This window comes from Balaenoptera ricei, chromosome 12 (genome assembly GCF_028023285.1).
Source record: "Balaenoptera ricei isolate mBalRic1 chromosome 12, mBalRic1.hap2, whole genome shotgun sequence".
In the NCBI taxonomy this organism is placed as follows: domain Eukaryota; kingdom Metazoa; phylum Chordata; class Mammalia; order Artiodactyla; family Balaenopteridae; genus Balaenoptera; species Balaenoptera ricei.
Genome location: NC_082650.1, coordinates 52,660,267 through 52,681,535, shown reverse-complemented (window position 1 = coordinate 52,681,535; position 21,269 = coordinate 52,660,267). Strand labels below are relative to the sequence as shown.

Below are 21,269 nucleotides of genomic sequence, written 5' to 3'. Positions count from 1 at the left end.
GCGCACCGCTGTGCCTACCCACACTGTGCCTGGCTGCAGCATGCTGGGCTGGCACTCTTCCAGGCTGCATCTCAGAAAGGAGGCACTATTCGCCTCTACTCTCTGCCCTCTGCCTTCAGATTCCCTCAAACCCAGCAAGTGTGCCAGTTGCTCCTCTGACTCCCCAGGGAACTGGGACCCGGGTGGGAAGCTTCAGTGAGCCTCCATCCCTTGTATAAACTCCTTTGCTCCCTCTTCCCCCCAACCACACAGAATCGTAATCCATTTCTGGATGGGGAAATCTTCCTTTGGCTTATCATTTCTTTTTTGGAACCTATTTTTTAAGGCATAGACTTTATTTATTTATTTATTTATTTAGGCCGTGCCTCACAGCTTGCAGGATCTTAGTTCCCCTACCAGGGATGGAACCCTCGCCCTCTGCAGTGAAAGCACAGAGTCCTAACCACTGGACCACCGGGAACTCCCAAGGCGTAAATTTTATCATCTAAATCCTTCAGGTCATTGGGTCTTGATACTCAAAATCTAGACTTGAAATTCAAAGAAGAAAGTTTTCTCTCAAACTTTTTTTTTCTGCCTTGAATTTCACAAGCCCATTCTAAATCTCAGAAGTCACAGACAGCTCATAGTTTTCTGTGAATTTCTTTTATAACAGCCTTACCCTGAAGCAATGGATGCTAAAGTCTAGTTTAAATGAATGAGTGCATGGGATAGAAAGGAATTAACAGGTACAAACGAAACACTTCTTAATACATCAAAATATTGTCTCACCACAAATGGAAGTTGCCCTATACCTGGATTTAGTTTATTCTTCATTGCCTGGCCTATATTATTTTCTAGTTAATGGCTTGAGAGATTGACTATACAGTTGGACAATGGCCAAACCATGTATGACAATAGGGCTGTGACCCATTCTTTTTTATATTCTTTTCCATTATGGTTTATCCCAGGATATTGAATATAGTTCCCTGTGCTATACGGAAGGACCTTGTTGTTTATCCATTCTATATGTAATAGTTTGTGTATATATAACTGAGTCACTTTGCTGTACAGCAGAAATTAACACAACATTGTAAATCAACTAAACTTCAATTTAAAAAATTTAAAAAAAGAAAAGCCAAAAATAACCACACTGACCCATAATCTCCGAAGCAACAAGTCAGAGAAGCCAAACCAATTTCTCCACAATCAGCCCAGAATGACTGGAACTTGGTAAAAGACTGCCAGCTTCCCAATTCCTTACCACCGCCCACTTCCAACTCAGGACGAACTAGAGAAAGCCACTATGCTCCCCAAACTGATTTTCCCCCAAAGTAGGATACCCTGCGTCTAGTTAGCCCTCTCCAGCTTCTCCAAGTCAGCAACCTCCAATCAGAGCACACCTGGAGCCTTTTTTTTTTTTCTCCCTATAAAGTTTTTCTACTCCTATGCCTGCCTTTGGGTCTCTGCCAAATGCAAGTGATGGTGGCTAACTTCCTTGCTCTAAATAAACAGACTTTGCTTGTTCTCATTTGGATGGTAGTCATTTATTTCCACAGGTTTACTACACATAATGCTGTTATATTCAGACATACACATTGGTAGTTGAGCTTAACTTTTTTTTTTTTTTTTTTGAGCATAGAGATGCTTGGGGTAAATAAGCACTAGGCTTTGATCTCTGCTTCAATGGATAAAATTAAGAATTATAACTCGAATTGACCATTTCCTTGAATTTACAGGTACTGATATGCTTGCCTCAATGGATACGGTAGAAATGTTCTTGAAAGTGTATATGAAAATCTCATTTTTATACATTAAAATTATTACATTTTAGCAAATTACTATTAAAAAGGACCCTGGTGTACATTATTTTGAAAATGAAGAACATTTTTATTATGTAGATGATTATTCCTCATGTGTCAGGTTTCCTTAAATTGGCATACATCTGTATTAGTCTGTACATATAAACCTAAGGCTATTGTAAAATAATAATGATCCTCAGAAGAGCAGATGATACATGATTGCATACAGAAATTTGTGCAGTTTTATTTTTAGTTCACTTTAACGGACATTATATGGACATAACAGCACTCCAAAATACAACTCAACTATTCTCACTTCACAAATGAAGAAATGAATGTTAATGTAAAATGACTTGCTCAAGGCCTCACTAAAGTATGAAGCCCCTTATTCTCCTGCAAAGAATGTTGAGGCTGTCTGAAGCTACCAACTGGGGAGCTTCTTATAGCCCTATATCTGACAGAAGGCCTCCATTTTTTTTTTTTAAAGGAATTCCTTTATTTTTATTATTTATTTATTTACTTATGTTTTTAGCTGTGTTGGGTCTTCGTTTCTGTGCAAGGGCTTTCTCTAGTTACGGCAAGCGGGGGCCACTCTTCATCGCGGTGCGCGGGCCTCTCACTATCACGGCCTCTCTTGTTGCGGAGCACAGGCTCCAGACGCGCAGGCTCAGTAGTTGTGGCTCACGGGCCCAGCTGCTCCGCGGCATGCGGGATCTTCCCAGACCAGGGCTCGAACCCGCGTCCCCTGCATTGGCAGGCAGACTCTCAACCACTGCGCCACCAGGGAAGCCCCAAGGCCTCCATTTTTTTGAGAAGGTCATGGTCTTCACCATGACACCCTGGCAAAGGGGGTGAGGATGTTCTTGGAACAGCAAGGAGGGAAGGGGATCCCCACTCAGGGAGGTGCCCAGCTGAGTTAACCTGCTGATTAATGGCAGAGCTAATCATGGCCTGATGATCCACACATACAAATAATGGAACCAGAAAGAAATGTAGGCCTTCCCATGCAAAGGGGGTTTCTTTACACTGTGCATTTGTCTACCTTGATCTTAAAATAAAATTCTGATCTCTTACCCATCCCTTATGTGCAGGCCCCATATAATCTGGCCTCTGCATTCCTCTTTCACTACTTTTCCTAACACTCTTCATGCTCTAGATACTTTCAATTTCTCCAACGTGCTGAGTACATTCTTCAGCTCCTATAGAATTCTGACCAGAACACTTTTCTCCAGGATTACAAGACCTCTGCATAGGCAGTCCTTCTCATATTTCCTATTTCAGGTCAAATTTCTCCTCCTAAAGGTCTATCTTGACTATTTTAGCTAAAGCAGACCCCAACCTCTATACCCACCCTACTCCAGTTCCTCTTTATCACATTGTCCTTTTATGTCACCTATTTGGATCTAAAATTGCCTTCTTTTATTGTTATTATTTTTAACTTTATTTATTTATTTTTTTGGCTGCGTTGGACACAGGCTTTCTCTAGTTACGGCGAGCAGGGGCTACTCTTCGTTGCAGCGTGCGGGCTTCTCATTGCAGTGGCTTCTCTCTTATTGCAGAGCACAGGCTCTCGGAGCATGGGCTCTAGGCGCGTGGGCTTCAGTAGCTGTAGCACGCGGGCTCAGTAGTTATGGTGCACGGGCTTAGTTGCTCCGCGGCATGTGGGATCTTCCCGGATCAGGGCTCGAACCCGTGTCCCCTGCATTGGCAGGTGGATTCTTAACCACTGTGCCACCAGGGAAGCCCTTCTTTTATTATTTGTTTGCTTATTCATTGTCCCTTTTGTACACTATAAGCTTAGTGAGATTTTTGGGAACTTGTCTGTCATCTTTGCGCTGGATCCAAAGCACTCAGAACACCATTCCTGGAATATAGTGGGCTCTCAATACATATTTGTTGAATAAAGGAATCAATAAATCATGAATCCCAATTGAGAATGACAGATATGTACCCATTCCTCAGAAAAAAATGCACTGAATATTTTGTATATCACTTCAGGAGGTTCCAAAGCCCTGGAAGCTCACCTGTAGGCTCCTGATTAAAGCCCCTGCATTATAGTTACGTTGTTTCATAACGTTCGTTTTGAAATTAATTCTGAATTTTGTTCTTTGAAGTTAAACATGAGCACGAATTTTGAATGTATGCTTAAGATGGACTAAAACAAATCACAGGCCAATTGCTGCTCACTGGTTTTGAATAAAATAGATCTATGATATTTACATGACCTGATCCTAATGACCATATTTCAGTGAATGAAGATAACATTGTGGTACAAATGTTAAATGCTCATCCATATCCGGTTCTCCTGTCCTTTGGGGAACATGGTGGATTCAATTTCCAGCTTCCCTAGCAGTTGGGCAGAGCCATATGACTAATTCTAGCCAATGGATTGGAGGCAGAAGTGACCTATGTCACTGCCAGGCTGGAGCATTTAATTGCTGTGTGAGATCCTCCACGGCTCCATCTTCTCCCACTTAGTGGCTATGGAAGTACATGCTGGTACAGAGGTGCAATGCCAAGCCATCACATGGAAGACAGTTGCTCTGGAGAGTCACACAGATCTTAAGCAGACTTTGTGTGAGCAAGGAGTATAAACCTCTTTTGTTTTAAGTCTCTTAGATTTTCTGATGATTTAATATTGCAGCATAAACTACCATAACCAAACATGCCACTAATTGGAAAATACGCTATTATTTCATATACCAAGGAGGGGGAGAAAAGCTGTCACTTATAATCGAAAGAAGTCTTGTAAGATATACCACAATTTCAGAGATGTTAAAATTAGAAAAATGTGGGTCTTAGATTATATAAAATACAGATTGTTGAAAGGAATTTGTCAAAGAAGATTAGTATAGTGTCAAGAACTCCAAATCCAGAGGTGAACAGAAAGTTATGGATTCAAATCCCAATACTTACTAGCTTGTGACTTAATAACTTAGCTTGTGTAAGCCTTAGTTTCTTCATCTGTGAAATGGGGATCACAGTAGATGCTGCCTCATAGGGTTTTGTGGATGTTAGATGAGACAGTTCTAATAATGTGTTCAGCATAGTAATTTTCCCACATATTTTAGTCACCACATTTGGTTAGATCACAGAGCTTGTTCAAAATGAGCATTAATTTCAAACAATATACAAAAGTAAGTTTGTCATTATGTCATACTGCTCAATCAGCAAGTATCTATTAATTCCTTACCAGGTATGAAGACTGGGCCTCTAGTTAGGTGTTCTTGGAGATAACAAAGAAGCAGATCTAGGGGTTGAGGGTTGAAGGCAGATCACCCTGGGGTCTTCCTACCCACTCTCCAATGTATTTTCTGGAGGAATCAGGCTAGAATGAACATCAAGAGCAACCTTGAAGAGTAAAAGAAGTCACAAAAATATAACTGAGGAATGAATGTATGAAAGGTCAGTCCTGTGCTTATTTTGGTGACTGGTAGGACTAGTCACCAAAGGGAAAATCGAAGACTTTTTCTATGTCCATTGTCTGTCTTTGGTGCGTTTGTGTGTGTGTGTGTGTATGTGAGAGAGAGAGAAAGAGAGAGAGAGAGAGAGAACAAGCTGATGATTGGGGAGCATAAGGGTAAGACAAAGAAGCAAAAGAGTGGCTCTTCTGAGATAAGTATGAGATTGATTGTTCCTGTCCAATAAGGGTATACTCTTACAGACTGTATGAAGTTATCCAGGGAATATTATTGGACTCATGGTATTCATCAAGCAGCAACTTGTTATAATTGTCCTCATCTGTAGCACATTTGAAGAAACCTACACCTTGTCATTGCCAACGTGCAACAATCACCAGCTCTGAAGTTTATTCTAGACTAAAAGTCTCCTCACACATACTTTATGAGCTTTCATTCTGTCACTGAAGATGTGCATTGTGGATTGTAATTCAACATTCTCAGCTCAGTTTTCTGGAGGACATATGCCTTTGAAGGAACAGGTGGCTGATTAATATGACTATTTTTATTAAATGCCTGAACAATGGCAGAGCAAGTAATTTTCTTTAAAGGAAGTATAGCTGCCTTTAAATATAACTCTGGGCTACAGTTCACCTTTCCTGTTTATTCTTAACTTGTGAAACTGTATCTTAGGACTTGGGGTATATAACTTGGTATTTGATATCAGCTGAAACACAGTGAATCAATTGTAATGGTTCTGGCACCAAAGGAAACAGAGGGGACTTAAATATGTTTCCAGAAGACAAAAAGCTTCTCTGTGTACACTTTACAACATATGTTTCCACACTTCTAGAATATTCGAAAGTCCAAAAAAAGTTTTCTCACTATTTTTCATTAAAGACCAAGAGGACAAAACAGAGAAGACAAACTATCTCCAACCCACATATCATTTATCAGATGTTTTGGATGAAATTCAGATTGAAAAATCAAAAATATTCCCTCTTCTTCTCTCCCTTCCAGCAATGGCATTAGGATGCTTATTCCTCACTGCGAAATACACCCACTCTCACACACTCGGAAATGTTGCGTTAACGTTCCAGGAAGGGGGAGGGGAGGTGTTAGTGCAAACAGGTTTGGGCTCCTCCCCGCATCCTTGCTGCCTGGGTCGTCATAGATCAGCTGTGGGCTACTGCGGGCTGCGTGACCTGGCCAGAGCACTTGGGCTCACAACCTGTGTATACGTGGGTACACTCCCAGAGGCTACCGGTAATATCTCGAATAGGGGACCCCTGTACAGCAGAGCACTCCCTACAACCTCATCGACCCTCGCCTCTTGACTTTTTCGCGTCCGGGATAACCGCCCCAGGATTTTAAACTTTCCTTGGGGCGTTTCGCGCGGACCCTTTGCAGGCGCCGCGGAGCCTACTTCGGCCCCGCTCCCTCTGGCCTCTTGGCTCGCCAGGGATCCACTAGCCACGCGGAGCGGGGTGCAGCTTCCTCTCCAGACAGGGAAGAGAAGAGGCGAGAGGAGGTGCTCAGGTCTCCTGGGTACCCTCCCAAGCATCTGTAATTTGACCTTTAGAAAACAAAATGATGCTAAAAGGCAAAATAGCCAACATGGAGGTACTCAGCCCTCCTGAGTACGCTCCCAAAGAGCTCTAATTTGACGTTTAAGAAACAAAACAGTGCCAAAATGCAAATTAGGCAGTGTAATACCCAGGATGAGCCTCGTTTGACAGGCCAAACTGAGATTTTAATGGAAAGGTTATTCATATCCGCACACCGAATTCATTCTTTTAGTACTTAAAAAAAAAAAGTGTAATTTTAAGTTCCACTGACTTAAAATTCCATTGACTGTCACAATGCACACTCCACTATAACACTCAGTGGAACAATGGACACCCCCATATCGCATTGTGTCAGGTAATTACGAAGTGTCGCGGCGCGGGAAAGTGAAGCCCGGAACGTCAATGTGTCCCCCGCCGCGTGTACGAGCGGTTTAGGGCTGCGTGTCTCACCGAAAACTCATCAAAACGTTCAGGCCAATGCCTCAACCCAGAGAGGGAGAAACGCCATCCGAGCTTGGCCCCGGGCGTGGACAGAGAGGCCCAAAGAGTAGGCGAGCGAGCACAGGGGGAGCGAGCACATCTTGGGGAGAGCAGACGCGCGCAGGGAAGTCTAGGGGAAAGAGGGCACCCAGCGGGTAGGGAGGGTCCCGCCCGGGGTGGCTAGGGAGTCCCGTTCCCTGGAGAATGGAACCCCACGCGGGACCCTGCGCTCCCAGCAGCACCCAATCTTTGGGGGGTTAAACTCAGGGCACCGGGACAAGAGTGCGCGCGGGGTCACAGGGTAAGGCTGTTACTTTGTAGTGAGACGTTGTGTGTGTGTGTGTGTGTGTGAGAGAGAGAGAGAGAGAGAGAGAGAGAAAGAGAGAACTGGAGGGAAAAGAAAGAAAAAAGAGCAGGGAGCTGAAGGCCGAGATGTCCTACTTCTAAGTGGTTCATTGAGAGGCAATAGCCTTCTAGCAAGCGCAGTCGTACGTAGCCCGCGCCGCATTGGGGACCAGCCGAGCAGGGCGCTGGGGTCTCTCCAAGGGGCCTCCAGCCTCATGAGCCCGGAGGTGGCCCCCAGAAGGGGACACTATCCTGGCAGCTGTGCGGAGGTCGGGACTGTGGTTTCCTTCTCCCGAGACCCCGGCGCTGCCAGCCGGAGGGGGCGAGCTCAGTCTGCCTTCTTCGGGGGGGAGGAAAGCGGACCTCTAGCAACGCGACCTCGGGTCCCCGCGCCCTCCCACCGCCCAACCTCCTCCCCTCAGCCACATTCATTTTTCCTCAGCAGCTTCTAGTTGGGGCTCAAAACCCAACTCCGAGCCCACCCGGGCCCTCATCACGGAGCTAAGGGGGACGGCCGGAGTCGGAGAGGGCCCGGGGGGGCGTCGTACCGAGGTAGCGGCCGTGAGGGGCGCCGCGTCCCGCCGGTGCCCGCCGCGGATGAGCCAGCGGCCGCGAGCAGCCCCCGGAGCCGCGCAGCATCGGCGTCTACAGTGACGGTGGAAGCCACGCCCGCTCGGGAGCTGGGGGCTGTCCTAGCCCCCCCACCTTTCCCCCGCCCGCCCCCTCCTCCCGGCGCCGGCCCGCGGCCCGCCCCCGGCTCGGCTAGCGGGAGGCGCTGGGCGCCTGGGCTGGCGCGCTCTCCTGGGCGCACACACACGCACACACACATCCACGCACGCACGCCCAGAGCCGCTCTCTCCGCGCCCGGCCCACGTTCCCCTCGCCCATGCAGACGGACAGAGCGACGGAAGATGGCTGACGACTCCACGGGGCACCGAGGATGCAGCCTGGCGGCGGCGGCGGCGGCGGCGGGAGCGGCAGAAGCAGCGGCGGCGGCAGGGGCAGCGGCGGCAGCGGCGGCGTTGGCGGCGGCGGCGGCGGCGGCAGCGGGAGCAGGAGCGGCGGCGGCGGCGGCATCCCCGAGACTCCTCGAGCTACCTTTCCCTCTGACAGCCACTGACGTTCTCCGCCGCTAGAAGAGACCCCGCTTCTCCGGCGCCCGCCTTCCCTCCCCACCCCCCCACCCCGCCTAGCCCCAGCCCCAGCCCCGCCAGCACCGCTACCTCCGCCAGCCTTGCCACCATCAGCACCACCTCCACCACCGCCGCCGCCGCCGCCGCCACCACCGCCGGCGGCGGCAGCAGCCATTTCATCTCCACAGAAACCAGACACAAAAACATGGCAGAAATGGAGAAAGAAGGGAGACCTCCGGAAAATAAAAGAAGCAGGAAACCGGCTCACCCAGTGAAAAGGGAGATCAATGAGGAAATGAAGGTATTTTTGGACTTCGGGGCCAGAGAGCCTGAGCTCTTTCTTCCGCCTGCTCCCTGTGGGCCGTTGTATAGATTCTGAGGGTACAGGGGAGCGCTTGTCAGTTTCTGTAGGATGCCCAGAACGCCTCAGCTCCTCCTCCAGGTGCAAACCGAGGCCAACTCTCGGGCTGCATCCCCGAGATTTGCCTGCCTCAGATTTGATGGGGGTGGAGGGGCGGCCGGGAAACCACATACTATTTAACCTTATAAACCCCAGGTTGGTAACAGGCGCGTTTCAGAGGGAGGGGACCGGGAGCCCAAGTGGAGGGTGGGTATGGTGAAGAGGCTTTCCTAGTCGGTGGGGTAGTTTTTTCCTCTTCCTCGGGAACCATCCCCCGGATCCCTCCAAAGTTAAGAGCCGTCGGGCCGGAGCAGCCGGGGAGCGCTGGATTCCACCCCTCTCCCCAGTTCATCTCCCCGTTCCTCGATCCCGCTTCCCGCCTGGAAGCCAGCTGCGACGGTGTAAAGGGGCTGTCAGTGCCGGGGCGAGTTGTGGCCCGAGCGGCGCGGGTCTGGGTACCGTTTTGACGGCCGGCTCGCTTCGCCCGCAGCTGCTCGCTCCTCTCACTCGGCTGCCTCCGCCTCCCGCTTCCCTTTGCATGCTCCACTTCCCAGTTAAGCAGACCCGGGCAAACCCTGGTGCAAAAGATAGCTGTCTGAGGGGCGGCCTTCGCAGAGCGCCTGCCCATTGTTCGGAAAGACCAGCCCGGAGTCCTGTCGGCGAGGCCGGGCTCCCCGCCAGGCCAGCGGTGCTCCAGAGGTGGCGAGCGCAGCAGCCTGGCGCTCCAGCTGTTCGCGTTGGAGTGATTGCACAAGAGCACCGCTCGGCTCCGGACCCCCCTCGTCCCCCCCACTTATTTTCCATGAAGTTGCAGCTTTTGCCCGGTGAGGGTTTAGTTTTGTGTTGATTTCACGAGTCTGTCTTGATTTTTTTTAAAAATTGTTTTATTTGTATTTTTTGTCTTTCTGTGAGTTACATACAAGTAGCAGATTTCAGGGGGGACTTTAGTTTTCATTCTGCAGTCGTCTTGGTGTTCCCCATCTTCTGCATAGAATCCTTAACACTGCCCACTGACTTGGTCAGGTTGGTTAAGTTGGTATTTAAAAGGTAAACGATGAAGATGGCAAGCAACTAAGTAAAATTTATTGCGGTTTGACGTTGTCTTGATTAGAACAAGCATATTCTAGAGAGTGCCTTGAATGAAGCCCATGTTTAGAAAGGGGCACACGGATAATACCTCCTATATCTGTACCTAGGTGCATATGCTTAGCGTTCCTTTCTTCCAGAAAATGTCTGTAGCAATCTGCATTTTGGAATAAGGGTTTTTATTTCTGGGTGACAAATTTAGTGCCTGGAAGCATGAGGTGCAGCATCAGTTCAAGGAGAGTTAAGGAAGATTTGCCTTGGAAATCAGTGCCATTCCTTGTGATGGAAACCTCCATTGATTCCACTGATAGACAGTTTTTAAAAAAAGAGACCAGCAGGAGTTGTCTTCCCATGGGGATGGAATTCAAACAGTTTACAATAACCATCCTTCCTCACTCGCCTTTCCCTCCTGTCCTGCATTTCCAGATTACTTTTCCATTTCATTTTAAATTGGGGGTGGAGGAAGAGGAGAGAGGTAAAGCCACTAAGAAATCACAGTGTGCACTGGCCCTTTAAAACACTGTCTAATGTGATCTATATGGATGGCAGCTTTTAAGTTTCATAGGTTCTAGAATTACAAATTAGCTAATTTTAATCAAAACATGTGAAATGTTATCCCGGCTGGATATAAAGGCTGACTGTGCTCGATGCTTGGGGCTCACGTTGTTGACTTTGGCTGCGGGAGCACTCCGTGGTTTGGGAGATAGTTGTCCTTCTACAGTATAACAGATGTTTGTCTGAACTGGTGAGGAAGAAACAAAAACAACATTGTGTGAAGGGGAAAAATTACACAATTTTTAGCCAATGCTGCAGGACTAAGTATGGAATTAACCTTCGTGCACAGAATTTCCTCTTTTTAAAATGTTATTTTTCTTCCAAGTCACCACCTACTATTTGAAGTTTTAATCCTTATCATTTCAGTTGCTACAGAGTAGCATTAACTAAGTTTTACACAGCAAATAATTCAATTGCCTGAAGGATCAGTATTTTCTCCCTAGTTTGGAACAATGTGTAAGAGACACTGGGTCAGAATCTTCAGTCGTGTCAATGCATATCATGCCAGTGAGTCATGAAATCCCATTTCTAGTGGAATTGTTCAGTATGCATTCTTCTAATATAATAGCACCAAAAGTCCTCAGTTTAAAAGTGATTTCTCAAAGTCAAAAGCTGGAAGGGTTATTTTGAACTCATCAATATTTTTCTGCTTTTAATGTTAATAACCACATCAATAAAACCCCTCCCTGAACCCCATGGTATTATTACCCCTCCATCTCCCCAAACCTAAAGTGTAGAGTAACCTAACAAGTTGGTTGCCCTGCATAAAAATATGTGCAACAAAATGTCACCGAGAACACAATGTGGCCTTGTGCAGCTTCATATCGGTGCCGCTGGAGCTGCCTGGCTGTGTTTGCCTTCATCTGAACGGCTTTCATCTGGACCAGTGTAAACTAAGCCCTGGTAAGTAATCACAGCCCGGCAGAAAGAAAGGAATGTATACAGCTAGCACGGCCTAAGCTGTAAAAACGGAAACCTGAGCCCCACCGTGGATCACATATCAAGGCTTGAAGGTAGGGGAAATGAAAGGGGGAAAGAGGAGAGAGCGAATGCAAAAGTCAGCCTGGGAAGTGGAGGATCAGGAGGAGGCCCCCCTTAGGGAGAGCTGGCTCAGGGATTAGGGAATTTTATCGTGGTGTACAGTGACCTACTCAGGTTTCAACACTGGTTGGATCAAGTTGCTTCTCTGCGAGCTGAAAGAAAAAGGACTGGTGTGTATGAGATTTTTTTTCCCCTTCGGGTAATAGAAAGGACATTGGTATAAGCATCTATTTTAAGTACAGCAAATGCAGGGAGCTGAGAATGAGCAACAAAATTGCCTCATAATAGAGACTTCCTTCAAGATTTCCTAATTGAGATAGTCACAAATTTATTTAAAAATGGGCAGAGAAGACACACTGGCAGAGGTTTAGCTGACACCAGTAATGGCATTGGAGATTGTCTTCATGTGGCTGGGAGTTAATGTTGGTTGCTGTTTCACTAGATCAGATATTGAGTTACATTTTCGTTATCACTGGTTTAATGTACAAAGCAGTTGTAACAAATTTAAATTTGATACAATATAATTTTGTGTGTGAAGAGTACATGACTTGGCATAGCTTGCCTTTAATGTCCTTTAGTGAAAATATCTTCAAGTAGAAATGTTTGTCTCATTATGACCTTTATAATGTTTTTTTATCTTTCCTTCTCCCCCCCACTCATCCTGGTTTTTCTTAATTAAAAAGACTTGTTGCTTTACTGTACTTACAGTCAGTCTGCCCTATTTAGTTAGTGACCAGTAGAGAGGATTTTAAAAAATCAGATGGCAATTCAATTTCTATTTTGACTACTTTCGGTTTCTAAAGCGAATATTGTGATTGTATCTAATGTAATATGCCTTCAATATATTGTTAGCTCACATGTATCATAATAAATGGCTCTTAGGAGGGAATTCTGATATATGGAAGTGTTAATTCGTTTCAGGTGTTCATCCAGAGCATAACATAAAAGCTAGATGTAATATTGGATGTGCAAATGTAAATATATGAGTAAGTGTAAATATAGTTGCGCTTAAGGGTGTGTATTTTACGTGCATAGATCTTGGTGAACATGGTTAGTGACTACCAAACAGTAATACAACTCAACAAAGTGTAAACTATGAGTAGAGATAATGAGTCAGATTTTCATCTTTTAAAACTCTTTGACAAAACCGTTGTGATTAGATCAAGCACTCTGCCCTGGAAACTCTCCTAAACAAACCATAATTAATGCATTTACAATGTTTGGCTTCCCTATCAATTGCTCAACTACAGGATAATCTGTGTTAAATGTCTTAGGGTCTTTGCTGAAGTTCTCTGTCTATAAATATTCTTAGTAAGTAATTTGTACCTAAAATTATGCTTCAGTCCTAATGCCTACAGTTAGAGTCAGGCACATCTGTTAGAGTTTAGTAGTAAACTCACCATAAGATTTTCTAGTTTAGTTTCTGATGGTCTCCATTTGGCATTAAAAATGACCTGTGTCAATTGCACAGACAATAAAGCAAGTTGCAGAGCTGAGCTGGTGAGTGCAGTGATTTAAATAGCTTGCCATAAAATAAAATAAAATAGAGATATCAGAGTGTGGATTGGAAAAGTCAGCGTGTTTAAGGTGGAAATCAGCTCATTACTAAAACAGGTATCTTTTAAGTTTTGCTCCTGAAACTCCATCCTGATGTCAGAAACAGTGAGTCTCAGGAACCTAGAAAGTGGGCTTGGGACCAGATCTCACTGTGGCATTCACGAATTATGTCAGACCTCCCTGGCTGAGCAGTGGTCTAAGGTGTGCCACGTGGCAGGGCTGGGAAGTATTGTCAGTCGGAGCGTGGTGCTTGCGCCTTGGAAGCTGGTGTAGGATATTCCCCCGAGCCCACCAGCCCTGTCCTCTGTGTTGCTCGCGGTTGTCCTGCTCAAGGCTCTAGTCTCAAACCATAAGAGAAGGTCCTGGGAGGGCACAGAGAGCTATGAATTCTGCTCTGTTCAAACCGGGAGTTTTCTGAAAAGAGTCTCTTTCTCCATCTGTGAACTGGTGAGGATAGTGTGTGGTAGAGCGAGACTCTCTAAGCCTTACACAATTCACAGGTTCCAGCGGGGAGGAAATGGAAAGGAACCACTCCACTTCCTCCCGAATCTGAAATAAACATTTGAACTAGAAGAAAATGAGTCTGACAGACTCATTCCCTTCTGCGTTTCCTGCCTCTGTGCTTGCCAAGCACTGCTCAGAGAAGCCAAGCCCTCCTCTCCTTGTGTGAAAGACAGACTCATAGACACCAAGAGGTAACAGAGTTTTTAAATGAAAGTCAAAAACAGGGCCTCAAAAAAGGCAAATATCAGTGAATACAAGTGACTGCCTGACAAAGGAGAGTTCCAGGGAAATAGAGGTGTCTTGCAAGGGTGACCAGACTTTTTGTATCTTCTAAGGAAGTGTTCTTTTTATTGAGTCTTTATACATTTTATTTTTTTGAAAAAATTATTAGAAGTAGTAGAAGGTGGATCATTTAAAAATCTCTGAAGTCTAAAACTTCCTTTTGCGGAATGGGAAGTCAGCCATACTTGCACTCAAGCTAATAAGATTATTGAATATTTTCCTAAAAGAGAAGGGATATTCCAGGGTAGAATGAAAAAAAAAAAAACAACTTTGTTTTTGATGGTGCCAGTTGAAACATGTAAACAGACATGAAAGCCTGTGCTGGGTGAGATTTGCTGAATGTATATTTTAGAATCTGTAGACTGATAGGTGTTAATATCTCTTATATAACTAAAGGGCTGTGGAACTCTGTCCTGCTTTAAGCCCAGTGGCTTTTGGCATGGACAGGAAAACAATGTAACAAGTCTTGGTGATTTTAAGGCCAGTGCTGCAGCTGTGATAGGACACAGCTGCACACAGCTGCACACCTGCCATGCCTGCTACAGTGTTAGCCCCAGGGCTGGTCTCCACAATTTCACACATTTGTTTGACCTTTTTAGGACATTTGATGTCCTGGCCACAGATTAAAACATGGGGACATAATTGTCTGCTCTGTGTCACAACAAGACAATAAAGCAACATAGATTTTTATATGTGGAAACGCACAATTTTGGTTTCATGTGACAATAATACATCCATCTAATTCAGGCTGTGTCAATAAGAGAACAAGACTTTCTCCTCAGGCCTGCTCCAGGTCGGAGCTGGATTTTAGTGTTTTGATGTGTCCTCTGCCCTTAGAACTGTGTGCTAATCATTGTGTTGTGGCTGAGAACAATGCTGCAAAATGACCCAAATGGAGCTCAGTGACCTTCTTCAAAGGATTTCAGGCCAGAAATCTGTATGCAGTTCAGATACAAACAGCAGGGCTCAATGGGTAAAGTCTGCACCAAGAGTATGAATCTGGCTGCTCTTAACATAACATGCATGTGGATGACCCTCAAATGGGATGTCTGTGGGAGTGGCTTATCCTTAGGATACCATCAGACCCAGTAGGATCATGAGCGTGGAAGTACTTTGTAGTCTGTAAAGGGCTCTTCCCACAGTTCTTTTGCACTATTTAAGTTTTGCCTGCTTCTTGGTAGAAACTTAAAATAAAACCGATCCATTAGATCTGTGTTAAGAGAGATGACTGCAAGTCAAATCAGCTTGAATTCCCAGTAGTCTGAGAGTGCTCATTAACATTGGATATTATAATTCTTTTAACTTTCAGACCTGGGGATAGGTAGAGCTAGAAATTGATTTCTAATCAAGTTTAATTCCTACTTCCTACAAAAGAAACTGCTTCTCTTCTGCAGCTTCATCCCCCCAGCCCTTTAAAAATCTTAATTAGTGAACCCAGTGACGCTTAATAGAAATCTACCTCAGAAGTCAGTCAGAACCCATGGACGTGAAAAGGGAGATAAAATATTTTCCAAAAATAACCATCATTCTATTATTCATAACCTTAACTGGCAGTGATACCAGCATTTTTTTCCCCCACCTTGTAAATTGTTCAGGATTGGGGGTTTCCTTTTCCTTTGAAAGTATTTCTCATATGCTCCGCTTTCTTGGATAATGTGTGTAAGAATGTTTTGAAGTTGAGTAATGTAACTGGCAGATCCTTTTTACTGTCATTAGGACTGTGAATATGACTGACATGGTTGTCTGTGAGAAGACTATGTGTTAATTAATTTTTAATTAAAACTATTTTTTGATTTTTATAAAAATAATACATGGACATGACATAAATAGTAGAATAAGCAATATAAATAAGCAAAAAGAAAAACAAAGCCTGTAATTTTCCCACCCAGACACAATTACCGTCAACATTCTGATGTATGTCTTTTCATGTCCTTTTCTATGTATGATGAATGTTTTTTTTTAAAAAAAACCAAAAAACAAAAATGGTCTTATAGTGTACTAACCTTCCATTTAAAACTTAACATATTGTTAATAGCTTTTCATGGCAGTAAAAATTTATCCACAGCATATATTTAGTGGCAAAATAGTATTCCATTTCAGTAATTTCATGACTAGTCTATAATTTATTTAACTGAATTCCGATTGTTTGGCATATAGTTTGTTTCTAAGAAAACAACACTGAGATAAACATTCCTGAACATTCATATTTTTGTACCTATTTCCTTAGAATAGTCCCTACTATGCCTAGAAATAAAATTGCTGAATCAAAGGGTATGTAAATTTTTAAGCTTTTATTGCGGAGAGTCAAGTTAACCTTTTCTAAAATTTGAATTAACTTGAATTCCCAATAGTCCGGGGGTGGGACTTCTCTGGCGGTCCAGTGGTTAAGATTTTGCCTTCCAATGCAAGGGATGTGGGTTCGATCCCTGGTCAGGGAGCTAGGATCCCATATGCCTCGAAGCCAAAAAACCAAAACATAAAACGGAAGCAATATTGTAACAATTTCAATAAAGACTTTAAAAATGGTCCACATCAAAAAAAAAAAAAAAAAAAGTCTGAGAGTGCTCATTAACACTGGATATAATAATTTTTTAAGCTTTCACATATTTATTTTTAGAATCAGCTGTCCTGAATTTTGTTTGATAATTTTTCTGTATTTACATATTTTTAAAAATATTTATGGATGTATCCAAATGTGTTAGCACATTTATTGATTAGATTCTAAGTGCTAGGCATTGTGCTAGATGGGACATAAAATGAAATAAAGGGTTTCTGCCCTCAAGCAACTTATAGTGTGTTTGGGGGATAGATGACATATTTTACTAGCACTGTGGAGGGATGTAGGACTTGGAGTGGAAATGGGAATTATGTTTGTGGGAAGAGGGAGGACGTGGCTTTCCCCTCATCTGAATGAATGATTGGGAGCTCTCTGAAAACTTTCTGCTTTCTTGGGTAGGATACCAAGTTGAAAACACATCTGACATTCAGTTATACAAGGCCTGAGATAAGAGAAATTGGTGGTACCTACTCTGTATTTTAAACTTTGGTGTTTTCAGAATAAAATCATTAGTCCTTTTTGAAGACCTTGAAGTACTTGCATTTCAGAGGTATTTTGAGGCTTTGTAATTACTGTGATTTTCAAAATGACTTGAAGTCAAGTCATTATTATTTACCTGGTAAAATGTTCAATTAAAAACCATTTAGAGTGAACTTTGACATGCATACAGTATTTCTAGTTGAATAAGGAGAGTGTCTAATGAATGTCCTGGGAATTGAATTCCAACAAAAATAAACTTTGCCAGTGAAGAAAGAACTCAGAGGAGTGGGGAAATAGTTAAGTTTCCTGTCTTTCCACTATCTTTCTGTGACCTTTTTTTTTCTAATTCTAGGAAAAGATCATGCTTTCAGATTAAAGGTTAGGCTTTTCTTCTTTCTTTAGGAACCCTGGAGGTGAGAGAAGGGAATTGGAAAGGGAGAGGAAGGGGTATGGAAGTATAGTATTAAAAGTGCAAAGCCATTAGAGTCAGATGTGATGTCAAAAAATTGTCCAATGAGAAGATTAAATTTTGATTATGAATTTTAAGAACCCCTATTCCAACAATAAAGACAATTAAGGAGAGTAGAGGTCAATGATCAAGTCACAAAACAAGCAAAGTTTTAGCATAGGTAGATATGTCCTGGTTGGAAAGCTCTTTGTATGTGACATTGACATCAGTGATATGATTTCTTTGCAATACTGTTGTTGGTCCAAGGAGGTAGCTCCTTTGGAGTTGCTGACACATTGGACTGTACAGAATTTATAATAGAAAGAGTCCTGGTATAAGAATCAGAAGATCTGTATTTTTGTTCTGACTTTACTAGGTGATCTCTCATGCCTGTCATTTACCTTCTGTATGCTCCAATTTTCTGTCGTAAAATGAGGATGTCACAGAGGTTCACCAAAAGTTTACTGTGGAAATCAAATACCTAACTCACAGGGTAATTGAAAGGAACAAGAGAGTTAAAGGATGTGGAAACACTGTAAAGTGCTATAAGAGTGTTAGACATTATCATTGTAATTATAGTGACCTATTTTCCAAACCCAAATTGGACCACATGGTATGAGAGAGGATTTTTGTGCCACTTCCAAGGGTGAGAGGCAGTCTGCAAAATGTGTTTTGGATGCCAGAATATTGAAATTCTGGCACATTTTGATGGTTTATGGGAACAATGATAAAATATTTGAGATAGTGGCTGTTCAGTAAAATTTATGCTGTGTGATCACTGTAATTATGATACTTCTTTGCAGCAGGCAATTTATTTCTTGTATAAGTAGAAATTCTTTGATTTCACAGGATCTTAGAGCTGGAAGGGCCTTTAAGAGATTCTACTTGAGTTTCCTGCTCTAAGTCTCCAGGAGAAATTCTGGGTGAAGATTTTTGGGGAAGCAAATTTTACAACTTCTCTTAGAACAGCGGCTTGTCCTATTATCGAACAGCCTTACCTCAAAAGTCTCTCTGCACTTTAACTCTTATCACCTTAATTTTCTGGTAGAAAAACTTGAAAACCCTTATGGACCATAAACATTTAATTCACTTCTCCTAGAATATATTATGTTTCTTGGATGGTAACTGCAAAAATCCATTTCATTTCCTTTGGTTTAGCACCATAGCGAGCCCATATGATGTCTAGCATGAAGTTCTAACTAGAAATTAAAAATGATTTATTCCTTGGGGTTCTTTGATTTCTTAATGCAATAGTATATAAGCCAGAGGTGATACCTATTCTTGTAGTTTGGTGTTTCTTTTTCTTTTATCTTGTTCGACTTTTTATGAAAAATTTGAGAGTTATGGCTCAAGACTTTATAAACCTTTTGTTTTCTGCTTTTCCAGTCATATATCAAAACATTATGATGTTTCTTTTTACTTTCAATGATAGGAAAGGGAATGTTTTAGAGTTTATTTTCACTGACATTTATAGTAACTCGAAAATCATGGAATAGGTCAATTCCATATTGATCATATTGATTGTTCCATGAAGCCTCTGAGTTTTCAGGACAAACCGTAAACTAAGTGATGCACTTAAAATGCCCAAATAATATGAATTTGGTGTTAATAATCCAGTTGAGGGTTCAGTATTTACGCGAATGTCTGAAACTTCTGGATCCCATCCCTGGGATTGGTTCTGAAAGGCTGAACGGATTTGCAGCTGGACTAAAACAAACAAATCTATATCCTTAGCTGGGAGGTTGCTCCATGAATTATGCATCTGTAGCTTTTGTGTTGCTTCAGAGGTTAGACAGAACCAGAGAAAGAGGTGCCCAAGATACAAATGGTCTAGAAAATTAGATATGGTGGCCAGGAGTTACTATGCAAGAGATTTCCTGTTTTTTGGGCACATTTCTCTTAGAGATTGAGGCAAACAGCATATAAACCAGTAGGATGGCTTGAACTTGGCTTTTAGCACTGTTGGGAATTGTTTTTTTGATGCAAGGTGTAATCCTTATCCTTGGAGATTTCTGCTGCCAGACCCCTGATGGAGGACCTCGGTTTGTGTGCTTAGGGACTGTCATTCTCCAGTCCAGGCACTCAGCTCAGTGAAAGAAATTGGGTGTTAGGGGAGACTGACACCTCATTAAAGCAATCTCTTTTGATTGAGTAGTGCAGCATTTAGCCGAATCCTCCTCAGTGGTATTCCAGAAGTTGCTGAGCTTATTATACATATTGATCATATCATCTTTGTGCATTCATGAAAAGAATGTCTATTTAATGTGGACATGACCAGCCATCAGAGAGAATAAATACCTCACTAAAGCTTGATATGGCTGACTGTTGGCCTTGTGGATGGTAACACTGACTCAATCTGGCTAGATTTTAAAAAATTGCTTGTGCATTATACCATCACAGATTGACCCATTTGGAGCTCTGAGCTCAAGTGGGTACTAAAGCAAAAAAAAAAAAAAAAAAAAAAAAAATCTAGCATCTTGTGGGTGGTTTGAAATGCCAGGTTTGTTTTTATGGAGTAGTGTAATATCCTTCCTTTTTTTAATATTTATTTTTACTTATTTATTATTTATTTAATTAATTTATTTTGGCTGCACCGAGTCTTAGTTGCGGCATGGGGGATCTTCCTTGCGGCATGGGGGATCTTTTAGTTGCGGCATGTGGACTTTTAGTTGCAGTACGCAGGCAGGATCTAGTTCCCTGGCCAGGGATCGAACCCGGGCCCCCTGCATTGGGAGCGCAGGATCTTAGCCACTGGACCATCAGGGAAGTCCCTCCTTTCTTTTTTTATGCAACCCCTGCTGAAATCTAAAGTGAAATTCAAGAGAACATGGAACTTACACGTTGAGGCTGTGCACATGCTGGTTTAGCCTGGGTGCTTGTTTCAGGTATAAATTATACATCCCAGTGTATTTCAGAAATGACAACTTCTAGGGAGAATGAGAAAAGATTCTTTGAGCCACAGAGAAGGTTAGAATATATAGTTTTTCTAGCTCAGTCTAGGAGGCTCAACCTGCCTTGCCTGATAAAGATGCCTTAAAAAAATTCATTCAACAAACATTTATTATCTTACTCTGTAGTATAGGATCCTTCTTTTTATTAAAATTTTTCCAGCTTTATTGAGAAGAGATATAATTGACACAAAACATTGTGCAAGTTTAAGGTGTACAATGTATTGATTTGATACATTTATATATTGTAAAATGACTACTACCATAGCATTAGCTACCACCTCTATCCTGTCACATAGCTACCATTTCTTTTTTGCAGTGAAAAGATGTAGGATCAACTCTCTCAGCAACATTCAAGTACATGATGGTGTTGTTAGCTATAATCACCATACTGTACACCATGCTATACTATATACCCTTTGACCAATCTCCTCATTTCCGCTGCCCCCAGCCCCGGGTAACCACTTCTCTACTCTCTCTTTCTCAGATAGAGATGCTTTAAGGCACCCACAAGCATTAAGATATACCAGCTGTTAAGTTCATTAAAAATAGTCACCTGGTAGTATAAGCTGTAAATCTGTCCAATTATTATTTACCCATTATTTCCACAGCTTGATATCTATAATAACAACAATAATAATGCCTTATATTTTATAGAGTTGTCCCTCCAAATCCACAAGTGATTGGTTCCAGGACACCCCACACCCAC

At 43.0% G+C, this 21,269-nt stretch overlaps 1 protein-coding gene across 3 annotated transcripts in view; it reads left to right on the top strand.

The window, feature by feature from the left end:
• Positions 1–8,907: 8,907 nt before the first annotated feature.
• Positions 8,908–21,269, top strand: part of SOBP (sine oculis binding protein homolog) — a 156,717-nt gene continuing 144,355 nt past the window's right edge. For all 3 annotated transcript variants that reach the window (XM_059941478.1, XM_059941476.1, XM_059941475.1), the window contains exon 1: positions 8,908–9,003. In XM_059941478.1, the coding sequence (XP_059797461.1) occupies positions 8,908–9,003 (96 nt within the window). The remainder of the gene's footprint in view (positions 9,004–21,269) is intronic.